This window comes from Physeter macrocephalus, chromosome 11, assembly GCF_002837175.3.
Source record: "Physeter macrocephalus isolate SW-GA chromosome 11, ASM283717v5, whole genome shotgun sequence".
Lineage (NCBI taxonomy): Eukaryota > Metazoa > Chordata > Mammalia > Artiodactyla > Physeteridae > Physeter > Physeter macrocephalus.
Window position 1 is genome coordinate 85185762 of NC_041224.1, and position 16031 is coordinate 85201792.

Below are 16031 nucleotides of genomic sequence, written 5' to 3' on the forward strand. Positions count from 1 at the left end.
CGCTCCGCGGCATGTGGGATCTTCCCGGACCGGGGCACGAACCCGCATCCCCTGCATCGGCAGGCAGATTCTCAACCAATGCGCCACCAGGGAAGCCCCCTTGTATTTAATTTTTAATAGTTTGATTAATGTGTGTCTTGGCATATTTCTCCTTGGATTTAACCTGTATGGGACTCTCTGTGCTTCCTGGACTTGATTAATTATTTCCTTTCCCATATTAGGGAAGTTTTCAAGTATAATCTATTCAAATATTTTCTCAGTCTAGTCCCTTTATTTTCTCTTCTTTTTTGGGACCCGTATAATTCGAATGTTGGTGCCTTTAATGTTGTCCCAGAGGTTTCTGAGACTGTCGTCAATTCTTTTCATTCTTTTTTCTTTATTCTGCTCTTCACTAGTTATTTCCACTATTTTATGTTCCAGGTCACTTATCCGTCCTTCTGCCTCAGTTATTCTGCTATTAATCCCTTCTAGTGAATTTTTAGTTTCATTTATTGTGTTGTTCATCATTGTTTGTTTGCTCTTTAGTTCTTTTAGGTCCTTTTTAAACGTTTCTTGTATTTTCTGCATTCTATTGCGAAGATTTTGGATCATCTTTACTATCATTATTCTGAATTCTTTTTCAGGTAGGCTGCCTATTTCCTCTTCATTTGTTAGGTCTGGTGGGTTTTTGCCTTGCTCCTTCATCTGCTGTGTGTTTCTCTGTCTTCTCATTTTGCTTAACTTAATGTGTTTGGGGTTTCCTTTTCACAGGCTGCAGGTTCATAGTTCCCATTGTTTTTGGTGTCTGCCCCCAGTGCTAACTTTGGTTCAGTCGGTTTTGTTGGCTTCCTGGTGGAGGGGATTAGTGCCTGTGATCTGGTGGATGAGGCTGTATCTGGCGTTTCCGGTGTGTTTTGGTGTGTCGTGACCTTATTATGATCTTAGGCTGCCTCTCTGCTAATGTGTGGGGTTGTGTTCCTGTCTTGCTAGTTGTTTGGCATAGGGTGTACAGCACTGTAGCTTGCTGGTCATTGAGTGGAGCTGGGTCTTGGCGTTGAGGCAGAGATCTCTTGGAGATTTTCGCCGTTTGATATTACCTGGAGCTGGGAGGTCTTTGGTGGACCAGTGTCCTGAACTCGGCTCTCACACCTCAGAGGCACAGGTCTGATGCCCGCCAGAGCACCAAGACCCAGTCATCCACATGGCTCAGAATAAAGGGGAGAAAAAGAGAAAGGAAAATAAAATAAAATAAAATAAAGTTATTACAATAAAAAATAACAAATATTAAAAATAAGAAAAAAATTTTAAAAGGAAAAGAAAGAAGAGAGCAACCAAATCAAAAAACAAATCCACCAATGATAAAAAGCGCTAAAATGTATAGTAAAAACACACACACACACACACACACACACACACACACACACACCCCCACCAAAAAATGCACAGACAGAACCCTAGGACAAATGGTAAAAGCAAAGCTATACAGACAAAATCACACACAGAAGCATACACATACACATTCAGAAAAATAGAAAAAGTAAAAAATATATATATATATCCCAGAATAAAGGGGAGAAAAAGAGAAAGGAAAATAAAATAAAATAAAATAAAGTTATTACAATAAAAAATAACAAATATTAAAAATAAGAAAAAAATTTTAAAAGGAAAAGAAAGAAGAGAGCAACCAAATCAAAAAACAAATCCACCAATGATAAAAAGCGCTAAAATGTATAGTAAAAACACACACACACACACACACACACACACACACACACACACACACACCAAAAAATGCACAGACAGAACCCTAGGACAAATGGTAAAAGCAAAGCTATACAGACAAAATCACACACAGAAGCATACACATACACATTCAGAAAAATAGAAAAAGTAAAAAATATATATATATATAGTGTTGCTCCCAAAGCCCACCACCTCAATTTGGGATGATTTGTTGTCTATTCAGGTATTCCAGAAATGCAGGGTACATCAAGTTGATTGTGGATATTTAATCCATTGATACTGAGGCTGCTGGAGAGATTTCCCTTTCTCTTCTTTGTTCACACAGCTCCCAGGGTTCAGCTTTGGATTTGTCCCCGCCTCTGTGTGTAGGTCACCTGAGGGTGTCTTTTCTTTGCTCAGACAGGACAGGGTTAAAGGAGCAGCTGATTCGGAGGCTCTGGCTCACTCAGGCCAGGGGGAGGGAGGGGTACGGATGCGGGGTGAGCCTGCGGCGGCAGAGGCCGGCTTGACGTTGCACCAGCCTGAGGCGCGCCGTGCGTTCTCCCGGGGAAGTTGTCCCTGGATCCCGGGACCCTGGCAGTGGCGGGCTGCACAGGCTCCCGGGAGGGGAGGTGTGGAGAGTGACCTGTGCTCACACACAGGCTTCTTGGTGGCGGCGGCAGCAGCCTTAGCGTCTCATGCCCGTCTCTAGGGTCCGCGCTGACAGCCGCGGCTCTCGCCCGTCTCTGGAGCTCTTTTAAGCAGCGCTCTTAATCCCCTCTCCTTGCGTACCAGGAAACAGAGGCAAGAAAAAGTCTCTTACCTCTTCGGCAGCTCCAGACTTTTCCCTGGACTCCCTCCTGGCTAGCCATGGCACACTAGCCCCCTTCAGGCTGTGTTCATGCAGTGAACCCCACTCCTCTCCCTGGGATCTAAGCTCCGAAGGCCGAGCCTCAGCTCCCAGCCCCCACCTGCCCCGGCGGGTGAACAGACAAGCCTCTCGGGCTGTTGAGTGCCGGTCGGCCTCGATCCTCTGTGCGGGAATCTCTCCGCTTTGCCCTCTGCACCCCTGTTGCTGCGCTCTCCTCCGTGGCTCCGAAGCTTCCCCCTCTGCCACCCGCAGTCTCCGCCCACGAAGGGGCTTCCTAGTGTGTGGAAAACTTCCCTCCTTCACAGCTCCCTCCCACTGGTGCAGGTCCCGTCCCTATTCTTTTGTTTTCTTTTTTCTTTTGCCCTACCCAGGTACGTGGGGAGTTTCTTGCCTTTTGGGAGGTCTGAGGTCTTCTGCCAGCGTTCAGTGGGTGTTCTGTAGGAGTTGTTCCACGTGTAGATGTATTTCTGATGTATTTGTGGGGAGGAAGGTGATCTCCACTTCTTACTCTTCCACCATCTTGAAGCTCCTCCTCGGAAATAGCATTGTTGATTTTATTAAGAAATTTCTGTTTTGAAAGTTGGCTTACTTTCTTTTTACTTTGGAGTCATTTGGGTAGCTTGAATCCATGGCTTAAATTTTATTAAATGTTTTTCCTCCATGTTCTTTCCTGTGGAGCCGCCCGTAATGTGGGCCTGGAGGTACCATGCATGGCATAATTGTAGACAGTCACTGCCCTGTGGCATGTTTTAAGCATCCTCCATATCTCCTACTATGACTTATTGGCCTTAGAGCTTAGTGAAAACCCCTTAGGAATATCAGACTGGAGGCTTACATTAGTCAACTTTCTGTGTCAAGTCAGTAGACAAAACATTTACTAAGAGACTGCAGAAAATGGCCATATTTTTGCCAAAGAGATACTGACTACTCCCAACTCTCTGTCTCTCAATTTAGTAAACTTGTTCTTACATTTTTCACAGTGTCTGAAAAGAAGGGTCTTGTCATGTTCCATCAGTATCAAAATGTTACATCTGCAAACCCAATTCTTCTTTGCTTTGTGTAGGTACCAAGAGAGATCACCACTGTGGGCTTTGAGAAGAAGCATGTTATTTAATTTAGGTACTTGGGATTCTCTTAGTCTTTCTTCTGATTTCATATTTTATCTTTTTACTTGATATTTTTCTCTTCAGATCATAGCTGAAAGAGAAAAGTAAGACTTCTATCAATTCAGCTACTCATTCTCTAATTTAGGCAATAATTCACAACGACTCATGGATGGTTGAAGGAAGATGCCATTACCTCCTCTTCCCTCAGCTATTCTGGACAATGTTTTACCTTAGGTGCAGCATCCCTTGAAAGTCTCTGAAGTCTATTTTCAGACTAAATTCATTCCAATAATATATTAGCTGTAAAAGAGAAATAAAAATGCAGATTACACACTGGACCAAAGCAGATCCTGTGTTAGAAAAAATTCTACATTAGAATGTTCAGATTAGATGTTCTACATTAAGGATATTTACTGTCCATTTAGGCTGTGTGTAATCCATTACTTGAAATAACATTATAGCAAAGGGACTCCACACAAGATGTCAGTGTCTGATATGATCTTCTCTTTGTTCAGAACTGCCTGGATGACAAAAGTCTGGAGCCTGTCATCTCCCTTGTGCTTCAGATCCTGAGGCAATGCTACCCTAAGAGTCCACTTCCCTTGGTCACAGCCAGCAGTGCCTATTCCTTCCCAGTCCCTGGGAGCATCACCTCTGAACCTCCACATGTTCTAACTGAAGGTAAAGTATGTGGGTAGTTCTTCTGTACTTATTTTGCTCATAGTTATGAGCTTTATGATGAACTTTTGCATTTGGATAATAGAGGAATGTGGATGAAAGTAGAATCATTTTTTTTAACAGATCAACTGTGATTATCTAATAAGTAATTAGAGACATGTATAAGAAAGCTTTTCATAATACCTACCAAGCCTATTACTGAAGGTAAAGTATGTGGGTAGTTCTTCTGTACTTATTTTGCTCATAGTTATGAGCTTTATGATGAACTTTTGCATTTGGATAATAGAGGAATGTGGATGAAAGTAGAATCATTTTTTTTAACAGATCAACTGTGATTAATAAGTAATTAGAGACATGTATGAGAAAGCTAGTTTTTCATAATACCAAGCTTATTAATTTTGTCCTTAATTATTAACTGTTGGCACTTTGCCTGGTAGCTATGGAATGCCTGTAGAGTCATCTCAGCTGATTTAAAAAAATCTATTTGCAATCCCATGATGGAGTCCCTCCACCATACAGACTGGTTCTGGAATTAATTTGCCCTAAGGATGAAATTGAAATCAAACTTTTGCTGTTTTGCCACCCCATGCAAGTCATTTTAGAATACTTGAAAGTATGATTATCCAACCTCTGAGAAGATTTTGTTGTCAGAAGATACTAGTGCTTTTCAACCTTGTCCTCCTTCCAGGGAACAGATTTTCCATAGGCATCATCTTGTCACAGTGACACTGGGTGCTTTCTGTGGACTTTTGTTTTAAATCAGTTCCTTCGTATTAAAATTAGTGAATCAATCAAAGTGCTGTCTACATTACAACAGCTTTGGCATGTATGTGATCACTAAACTCTGGCAATGTTAGTTGCATAAATACTTCTACATAGAAGTTGCATAAATACTTCTGCATTGGGTGAAGGAAGCCAGAATGGTATTCATGTGTCATTTTATTCTGCACTCATTTTGCATTCAGTGTGGGACAGCAGTTTAGACGTCATGATATAGTGCTCTCAAGTGCCTATGTGCACATGATTTACACATCCAATAAGTGTGAGCATGTGTTGGGATCCTGTACACTTAATAATGGCCCCTTCCTTGTGAGAAGTACTAACCGTTGGGTGGCGAGAATCTCAATCAAAGGCAAAGGGGAAGGCTCATCCATTTCACCTCTGTTTTTTCTTTTCCCCACTCAGAAGATTTTGAAGATGATGGTGAGGAAGAAGAGGACAAAGACTCAGATTCTGAAGATGTGAAAAAGGAAGTAGGTACACTAGCCCTTGCTTCTAATGATCTCTACATTCATAATTCTACAAAGGAAAATGTCCCTTTCTATGTTCAGCTAAGCCCAGGGTAAAATTTTTTTTTAGAAATTTTATTTATTTATTTATTTATTTTTGGTTGCTTTGGGTCTTTGTTGCTGCCCATGCGCTTACTCTAGTTGCAGTGAGTGGGGGCTACTCTTCATTGCAGTGCACGGACTTCTCATTGCAGTGGCTTCTCTTGTTGCAGAGCACGGGCTCTAGGCATGCGAGCTTCAGTAATTGTGGCATGCGGGCTCAGTAGTTGTGGCTCGCGGGCTCTAGAGTGCAGGCTCAGTAGCTGTGGTGCATGGGCTTAGTTGCTCCGCGGCATGTGAGATCTTCCCGGACCATGTCCCCTGCATTGGCAGGCAACTTCTTAACCACTGTGCCACCAGGGAAGTCCCACCCAGGGTAAATTTTAAGGACGGATTTTTGCGTTTCCATTTTAAGGCCTGGCAGATACTGATGCTCACTAAATGATGGCTACTGTTACTGATTTCCAAGTTGTCATTTTTGTCTTGGTAGGCCCAGTACAATCCCATCATCAAGTCAGAGTCTATCTATTATCAAGGCACTAATATTCCATCAGGATAAGCCTGAGGTAGACACTTAGGGTTGGTGTATTTAATGAATGTGAAGGATGTTCAGGCAAAGAGACCATGGAAAGATTTCCTAGGAAACTTTTTCTAGTAGATCTCCACTATCTTTGTAAGTCACTCTTCTTGTCTACCCAATCTATGCACAGGACCACTGTGTAAATGGAACCACAGTTCCATTTACCTTGGAGTCTATGTGAACTGTACTCCTTTGGGTTGTATGGTGCATATCCTGGCCAGCAAGCAAGTGGTGCCTTTTGGTCTCTATCAATAATAACCTATGCTATAGAATGGAGGTCAGCCAACATTCTATGAAAGGTCAGATAATCATTACTCTACGCTTTGTGGGCCATACAGTTTCTGTCACAACGACTCAACTTTGCTGGTGTAGCACAAAAGCAACCATAGACAATCTGTAAACAATAGGGCATGACCATGTTCCACAAAAGCAGACAGTGGGGCATAGTTTACTGACAGCATTTCTAGAAAAAGGTTTCTAAACCTTGGCATATTGGCTGGATAATTCTTTGTCATGGGGGGTTGTCCTGTGCATTATATGATGTTTAGCAGCACTCCTGACCTCAATCCACAAGATACTGGTGACATCCACCCCTTTGCCCCCCAGTCATGAATCAAAACTGTCTCTAGGACTTGACAAATATCCCTGCGGGGCAAAAATCACCCTGTGGTTAAGAACCACTGCTCTAGAATAATGATAATTTATCTATGAGTTATAATTCTATCTCCATCTCTGTTGGTGGACATCGACTTGGACTAGTCCCTTCAAGTTATAGTTCCTTAGTTTTGACATCTGCAAAATAAGACTGAGAAGTAAATGCTACCTTTTATGACATTCCTGGAGATGAAATCTGGATTAAAAAATCTATCTATCTATCTATCTACTTGTCTATTTATCTATCTACTATCCATCCATCCATCCTCCTCTCCCCCTCCCTCTCTTCCTTTCTTTTTACATACTGTTCCATCTACACATCTGCCTAGGGAGAAATAGACTTTTTGAGTTCTCTGTCATAATAATCACTCACCTTGCTAATGGTAGTAGCAGACATAGAGGGGGACTACCTCTTAGCTGGGTCTCTAGGTTAAGGCTGCTGTTGCTATTCTGGTGTGCTCAGGGTTTTGTTGATAAATAGAATCATTTCTGAAGTCATCAGTAGCAAATTGGCTCTTTGCTGTGACTTGCCGATGCAGGCCTATGGAGAACTTGCTGAATTATTTGAATAATACTGTGCTGCTACAGTCATTCATCAATGCCACTTTCCCACCCCTCTTGCTGGCTCTTTGATAACTGAATGTTTGATGCATAACATCAGTCACCTCTTGTATCTGATGTGGAGGGACAAGCTGCAGGCTGGTGCTCGACTTCACACAGCATGGGGTTGGGGGAGAGCTTTCAGACTGTCTCCTTACCCCCACTCTGCAGATGGTGGTGGGTTGGGGTGGAGTGGAATCTAAACAAATAAATAAATCCAGCTGGGAAGGAAGCATAAGACAAATAAGTGAGGGCCTGGAAATAATTCATCAAGAGCCTTCGAGCTGAGGAGAAGGTGAGAAGTAAGTGTGCGAGCATGCATTATAGAGAAACAGAGGAACATCAGAGTGAGGGCTTGATTCTGGGGTAGAGCAGGAGTCAGGGAACCGGAGCCCTAGCAAACTGGTTTTCCCCTGGAGAACCCAGCAGCATTTGCTGCAAGTTATGTGGGCAAGAAGCCAAGAGTATTTATTTCTGGTCAGAGAATGGGCGCAGGCCTTTAACTTGTGGACTTTTCCTTTGAAAATCTTACTTAACAATTGGGAGAAGCCTCTTAGAAAGAATGATTAAAAGGAAATTATATCTGTAAAGGGTCTTGAGAGTGTATAGTTGGGTGCTGTTCTTTGATTGAAAACTGTGAATGTCATCATAAGGAAAGAGAAACTTACAACGAATATAGACTAGAAGTTGGCCATGTTTGTTTTTTTTTCTTAATGAACACAAACATTAGATTTGGACAGACTCTGAAGAAGAGGAGGACAGAAAGAGTGAATTCAAGCTCTTCCTTCCTTTCTTCCCTCCTTTCCTCCTCTTAAACTTTTTTTTTCTTTCAGGTATTTTCTTGGATATGATCCATATGTGGGGCAGCATGCTAAGTTCTTAGGGATGTTATTATGATACAAAAGCAAATAAGACATAGTTTTTATCTTCAAAGAATTCAGTCTAGTAAACTTGGGGATTGTCTCTACCAGAGTTTGAATCAGCACCTTCAAAAGGGTGTTGAACTCAAATCTAAGGCCGGGAAAAGTCAATATTGGAAGGGTCGAACCTGAGAAGGGAGGGAGTTATCTGGGTTAGATGGGTACGAAAATCCTAAATGATGAAGCTTCTCTGGGTTGCCGTGAGGACAGAGAATCTGGTCCACTCCTAAATAAATATAAAGGGTATTTATAAAATACAGAAGTAGTTGACAACCTGCTTGAGTGCCTGGAGAGTCAGAGGCCAAGATTCAAGCTTTGAGGACCAGAGATGGTCTCTGTTACAAGTACTCCACTTTGCTGTTATACTGAGAAAGCCATCACAGGCAGTCTATAAATGAATGAGCATGACTGTGATCCGATAAAACTTTATTTACAAAAACAAGCAGTGGGCTAAAGTTTGCTAACACCTGCTCTAAGGCTGAGTAGGTCACCTAGATAGGCTGAAGCTCATGGGTTACCTGCCGCTTCTCATTCCAGACGTACCAACCTTACTTGCTGGTGGGGAGATGCTTCTCAATGCCTGCCAGGTTGCATTTCTATTGGTGCCACCTTGGCGCATGGCTGAGGCTGTAGCAGAGATGGTGAAAGGAAGATCTGACAGATGAAGCTGGAAAGGATAAGTGTTGGGATCTCCAATACCAGGCTAAGGAGTTTGGGCCTGGTATGCGCTGTATCTGAAAATATCATTATATCAACCTCATGGGATCTATATTTCTTTTAATTTAAAGCTTGGAGGAAAATTGCAGAAGATGGATGGAATATTGCACTTTATCCCCTGAATCAGGAATATAACATTTTAAAAAATGATTTTTAAAAAAATTTATGTTAACCCTCTTATTTATTTATTTTTTTGGCTGCGTTGGGTCTTAGTTGCTGTGTGCGGGCTTTCTCTAGTTGCGGTGAGCGGGAGCTCCTCTTCGTTGCAGTGCACGGGCTTCTCATTGCGGTGGCTTCTCTTGTTGCGAAGCACGGGCTCTAGGCGCATGGGCTTCAGTAGCTGTGGCTCACAGGCTCTAGAGCGCAGGCTCAGTAGTTGTGGCGCACGGACTTAGTTGCTCCGCGGCATGTGGGATATTCCCGGACCAGGGCTCGAACCCATGTCCCCTGCATTGGCAGGCGGATTCTTAACCACTGCGCCACCAGGGAAGCCCAGGAATATAACATTTATTTTCCACATTTATTTGATTTCAGGAAGAATAAGCCAGGCTTTCAGGACTATCAGGTTTTTGCTTAACTAACAAAATAGATTCCTAAAATATAGGGTGGATTCCCCCCCCTATTTTATTAGGGAAACTTGATCTAGGAGAGGCACAGAAAGATGAAGAGATTGAACTATGTCCTTTCTCTGTAACATTCTATAACCTTTGAAAAATACATAAGTGTTTGGAGGAGAGTCATCATCACTGTTAAACTATTATGAAATGATGATCTAGAAGAAGAAATAAAAGGTCTGGTATTATTCAGCCCAATGAAGAAAAGGCTGGTGGTGACTCAGTAAACTTTTAAATGTACAAAGGGATAAAGGTATAGTAGGAGATTACGACCTCCTCCCCAGAGCCTGGAAGGCTCAGCACCATACCTGCTTCTGGAATCTTGACTCCTACAGTCTTCCTCTTATTCTTTATGCTTCAGCCACTTTCTATTTTTAAAAAATTTTTTAAAATTTATTTTATTGAAGTATAATTGATTTATAATGTGTTAATTTCTGCTATACAACAGTGATTCAGTTATCTATACAAATTCTTGTATATGAGTGTACACATTCCGCCACCTTCTTTCTGTAAGCAAATTTAAGTTGCTTTTTTTTTTCTTTTTCTGTTAGTAACTTCTTCCCCCAAGTCTTTGCCTTGTTGGCCGTTATTGTTAAAATGTTACCTCCTTAGCTTCTTTGTACCCCAGCCTCACTCACAATCGCTTCACCACCTCTTATTCTTCCCATGACATTTATCACTGTTTGAAGTTACCTTGCTCATTTGTTTGCTTTCTTACTGTCTTCCTTTTCTCACTAGAAGGCAAGTTCTGTGGAATCATGGACCTTGGTCTGTTCAATTATCAATGAGTCTTAAGTACCTAGGAGAGTGCCCACTCATAGTAGGTGCTCATTAAATGTTTGTGAAAAGAGTGACCTAAATAGGTAGATAGATGAATAGGTACGACAATTACAGTTATGTCAAAGACAGTGATGATGAGATAAAAACAATTCTTTGGTATTGTGCTTCATTGTTTACATAATTCATCTCATTTTACATAAATTATTTATGATGAAGGCTGATAAATACTAACATGAACACTGAGAAAAATTATAATCTTTCTTTGTATTTAAAAAATACAACCTTACATATTAAATTATCCTTGACTAGGCTAGCACTATAACTTGGAGGCAAGGAAACCGTGTCCCAGGATTCTGAAAAGTCACATCTGTAGCTTGTCTCGATATTTCTCAGGATGGCTCTCCTGATTATAACATATTTTTTGAATGTGCCATTGTAGGATGATGACTTGGAAACAGATGTGAACAAGCTGAGCTCCAAACCTGGTCTTGATCGACCTGAAGAGGAACTGATGCAATATGAGGCGATGTGTCTTGAGCTCTCCTGCAGTTTTGAGGTAGAATGTATGCCGTGGTTCTACTTCTCGGTGATGCTAATGGGTTCTTTGCAGACCCTGGGAATCCAAACTGGTCTCCAGATGGAAAGCATTGCTCATCTTTAGCAATCTGCTTCTGGGATCTTTCTGAGAAGGAAGTAAAAGGCTAAACAAAAATGTGAGAAGGTGGCAGAGATAGGATGCATGCAAGGGTCCTATCAATACAATCTGACACCCATCACCTCGGAAAGAAGCAGGATGAAGGTTCACATTGCTGCCTGTTGTCTGGTGGGCAAGGTGCCTTACTGTCAAGTCCTGGGAAAGCAAGTGAAAATTCATGGTGATTTAATCGTTCTCTTGTGAGAGTGGGATGGTTATATGAGATGGCTTTCTGAAGGTGAGCAGCCTGATCCTAGGGTTTCTTTGTTAGCAGAAACAAATCAAGCACCTTATACCTGGTCATGTTAATCCAGTGGTTGGTTGCTGCTGCTTCTTCTGCTGTCCCATCAAAATTTAGACCTGCTTTTGGACCTCCGTTATTTTCTTATGATTCTTCATAAACCATGAATTTGGCCATATCTAAGGCTCCAAGCTAAGTCACTTATGGAAGGGAGTTGACATATTGTACTTCCCTCTAGAAAGCAGAAGGGCATTGGTGGGTAAAAGTTTTAGGGAAGGAAATTTTAATTCAGAGTAAAAAATAATTTTTCTTAAACAATCAGAATGATTCTCAAATAAAAGGAACCACCTTGGGATACAGGGAAGCTTCTGTAAATGAGTCGTTCAGCTAGACTGTAAATGATTGGGGGTGTTGTAGGAGGCGTTCATGTACTGCATAGACTCATACTAGACCCATCAAATGCCCCTTCCAAGTGTGCGTTTCTAGGATTCTGCCATTTCTTTGACTCTTGAAGCTTAGTCTTTCCTTGACTGACCTTGGAAAAAGTTTTCCAGTGCACAGGATTTATGCTTAGCTCTGTGCCCAGAGAGTGAGGACAGGGATCAGATTGTATTCTCTACTTGGAAAGAAACACTGACGTATTCTTTTCCACTTTTAACCTGAAGGAACTGGAGTCCAAACCTGGAGATGGTTTGAACTTTGACGAGACTCAGTATGCCAGTCACCACCACATTCTGACTGCTGCCTCCCCAAAAGGGCTTTGCTTGAATAAGGACCAAATCTCCTGGGGACAAGAAAGAGAAGTCCCTGTCCAGACCTCCCTTCTGAGCAGAGTGAAGACGGGGAGGTCCAACATACATCTAACCTCCAAAAAAGGACCTGGAATGAACCCATACCAAAATGCACAATCCAATGGTCTTGGGATAGGTTCTTCTGGAAGTGAAATCTCAGACATTCAGGCGTCCTTCAAAGAGGATGCTTGGGACATAGATGCGATTTCCTGCCCAAGGATAAGCGCCTCCTTTTCCAATTCCACTAGACCTAGAGAAACTGCTGAATTAATAGATAAGCTCCTGCAGACACATCCGACGCATATCGCCTTCCATGACCCCTATCTTTATATGGCCAAAGCTAGAAGAACCAGATCTGTGTCTGACTTCACAATGATGGCATTTCCTGATTTCTGGGGGCATTGTCCACCTCTCTCTGCCCAGTCTATGTTGGAACGTAAATGTGGAGTCCAAAGGTGATGGTGCTACTAACTTGGGAGCTATATATATTTTTTATTCTTTAGTATTTTTGTAGGTGGAATGGTTTGTACGGATAATTCTGTTATCTTCAGGAAGGTGAGCATTAGTCAGGAGCATGTTAAAAGCCTTAAGGAAATTTTCGCCAAATATACAAGCTTGCCTCCCTACTAGGACATTTCAGAGCCAAGGGTAGGGTGGTGGTAGACATGTGTTTCCACAAAAAGAATTTCTTAGATGATTCTAATGCAACCCCTTACCCTGTATCCATTGAAATCCTACAAAAGGGAAAGATTATCCAGTTTCTCCAAATATTGGGATCATTTCTTAAGGGAAGGTTCTCAGGAAAAAACAAGTATGGATTATTTGGGATCACTTTTCTCATTCACTGCAAATTGGAATCTGATCTCATGTTCATGAGAGGAGGTGGTGGACCTCCATCCCACAGTCCCAACCTTATAGAACCTGACTTGGCTTGGGGAATAGTTTTGCTGCATCTCTGAGGATTGTAAGGAAAAAAAATGCATCCTGCAGGGAAGAAATGTTGTGTGATGGATTATTCCCAGGATGCATGAAATGGAGCTTTGCCTTTGGATAGGCATAGTGAGATTAAAAAGAAAATTACTAAACTCAAGGAGAAAACTATTTTCCCAGAAAATATACTAAGTATGCATACACTAAGTCTATGGAGCAAAGTGTGCATAGCTGTACGTTTTCTTAACTTATTAGCAAGTTCATCAGCAAATTGATGGTGGATCCCAAGAACTGCTCCCACTTGGTCTCCTGGCTGACATCTCTGACCTCACCCCTCTGACCTTATCTCCATGCTCAAGTTCCTGAGAGACACACCACAGGGGCTGGCCCAGCAACAGCTCCCCACTGGACAGGACATCTTTCCCCTGAGTCTAGGCCTCATTTTGACCTTCCCTCCCTCTTCTCCTACCCCTCCCCGCCCCAGAGACCTGGATCGGAAATTCAAGGAGGGAATCTGAAATATCCCTTAGGTATCCTTCCTCCCTCTTACTTAAATCTCCCAGATATTGGTGTTTCTCAGAGAGAAGAATGACCATAGTCTTCTGGAGCAAACAGAACCAAGGACTATAAATGACACAAGAATTCAAAGGCTTATTGGAGCCTCCCAGACCATCAGCAATCCTTTTTTTTTTTTTTTTTTTTTTGCGGTACGTGGGCCTTTCACTGCTGTGGCCTCTTTCGTTGCGGAGCACAGGCTCTGGACGCGCAGGTTCAGCGGCCGTGGCTCACGGGCCCAGCCGCTCCACGGCATGTGGGATCCTCCCGGACCGGGGCACGAACCCCTGTTCCCTGCATCGGCAGGCGGACTCTCAACCACTGCACCACCAGGGAAGCCCCATCAGCAATCCTAATGTCTCCTTCAAAACTGTCTTAGTGCAGAGGGCCTTCTTATTCACACAACCAGAGGCTTCAAAGTCCTTCAGCCCAAATGCTCTTGACAAAACTCTCCTTTGAGTAGAGAATCCTCCTAAAACTAAAATCTGGCATCACTGCTTCCTACATTCCTACTGCTCAGTGTAGTTTTATTTTTTGATAAAGAAGAAAAGGAGGGAGGGGTGGGGCTTTTTGTACTCATTCAGCTCAAGGTTGGAGCATTACTACATTTTTCTTTCATAATTCTCTGATGAGTCCCAAGGCCCTTCCCACATGACCATAGGATGAATGGGGTAAAGAGTGAGGGCCAATCCTTAAAATGTTTCCAATTTTCCTTTCCAGGATCAAAATATTTGAGGATGTCCGGAGGCTCATCCAGCCAAGCGATATTATAAATAAAGTTGTCTTCAGTCTAGATGAGCCTTGGTAGGTGGTCTTGAACATCAGTGGAATGAGGGGGGTGGGAGTAGAGAATATCCTTTGAATGGCATGAGCATAAGAATATTTTAAGTTAGTAATCCATTCCTTCTCCTAAAATCAACACAGTGAAAATTCGGGTTAAAGATCCGTAAGGGAAAGCTTATCTCTAAGAAATGTTAAACTGTGCCCAAGAATAGCAATAAGTCCTATGTTCAAAGGTTCTCTATTTCATTACAGGCCTTTGCAAGACACCACTTCTGACTGCTTACGGTTCTTCTCCAAGTTTGAGTCTGGAAATCTTCGCAAAGCCATCCACGTGCGTGAGTAAGTAAGGAAAGCTGCAGGGGCCATACTCGGTATGGCTCAGCCCTGTTTTGTATCCCTCCCCCGCAAGGAGACATTTTCGAAGTTTTCCCTTTTTGGGACGTGGTGAGTGGTAAGTAATTTTTTTTGGTACATGAAATATTTCAAGGAAGCCCAACATATAACAGATACAAGTGGAGCTGTTTGGGATGGAGAAGGGAAAGGCAGGCATGTTAAGATTCCTCCTCAGCCTCCTTCTCTTTGTTGTCTGCTATCTCAGCTTCTTCTTCCTACAGCTCCTGCTTTTATTATTTATTGTCTCCGTTTATCATGTTCCAAGGATCCAGGAGGGAAGACCTAATTAGGAATCTCCTAGTGGGACAATGAGCAGTCCAGGATGTGCCTAAGCTCCTGGCCTTACTCAGGTCTTTCTCTTTATATCTGCCTTTGGCCAGAGTGTAGAATCCTAAATTCATCAGTTGTGGTCGGGGTGACAGAGTCAAATGACAGAAAATAAACCTACTTACAGGCAAAGATTTTTTATGATCGCTTTTTGGAGAGAGCATTGTGGGCATAGCAGACAATTTGAGGGTCATAGACTTCCTGGAATTGTTCTCATGAGTGTCCCTATGGTGCCAACTATAGCTTCATTCATTGTATGGTGAGTTCAGTGGTTAGAGTGTGTTGCTTATAGTGACGATGGGAGGGGTGGGACACCATCTGCTCTGCTACGGCTTCAACAAAGCTCTCCCCTTCCACAAATCTCACTATATATACACTGCCATTTAATCAGAGGGCTAGAGTAGGAGAGTATGAATGAATCAGGGCAAAACCATTGCCCTTTCTAGAAGAGCAACTCAAAGAGCGTGCCAAGGGGATGGGATAAGTATCTTTTTGAAAATGAAATATCCTGATGATAATGTTTAAGTCAAAGCTTTATTGCTAATTCTGTTGCTCAAGCTTGAAAAAGTAATATTTTGGAGACATAGTGATTGGGTGGGGACACATGAGGACTTTCTGGGGTGCCGGAACTGTTCTACATATTGATCCAGGGAGTTGTCACACAGGTGTATCCAGATGAATTTGCTTAAACTCGTTGAGCTGTACATTTAAGATCTGTGTACTTGGGCTTCCCTGGTGGCGCAGTGGTTGAGAGTCCGCCTGCCGATG

At 42.5% G+C, this 16031-nt stretch overlaps 1 protein-coding gene across 1 annotated transcript in view; it reads left to right on the forward strand.

The window, feature by feature from the left end:
• The window catches only part of AGBL1 (AGBL carboxypeptidase 1), a 979047-nt gene that overhangs the window by 197625 nt on the left and 765391 nt on the right, over positions 1 to 16031 (forward strand). Inside the window, exons 8-13 of the mRNA XM_055088206.1 lie at positions 4194 to 4359; positions 5542 to 5609; positions 10989 to 11105; positions 12150 to 12730; positions 14481 to 14564; positions 14796 to 14882. Coding sequence (XP_054944181.1) covers positions 4194 to 4359; positions 5542 to 5609; positions 10989 to 11105; positions 12150 to 12730; positions 14481 to 14564; positions 14796 to 14882 — 1103 coding nt within the window. The remainder of the gene's footprint in view (positions 1 to 4193; positions 4360 to 5541; positions 5610 to 10988; positions 11106 to 12149; positions 12731 to 14480; positions 14565 to 14795; positions 14883 to 16031) is intronic.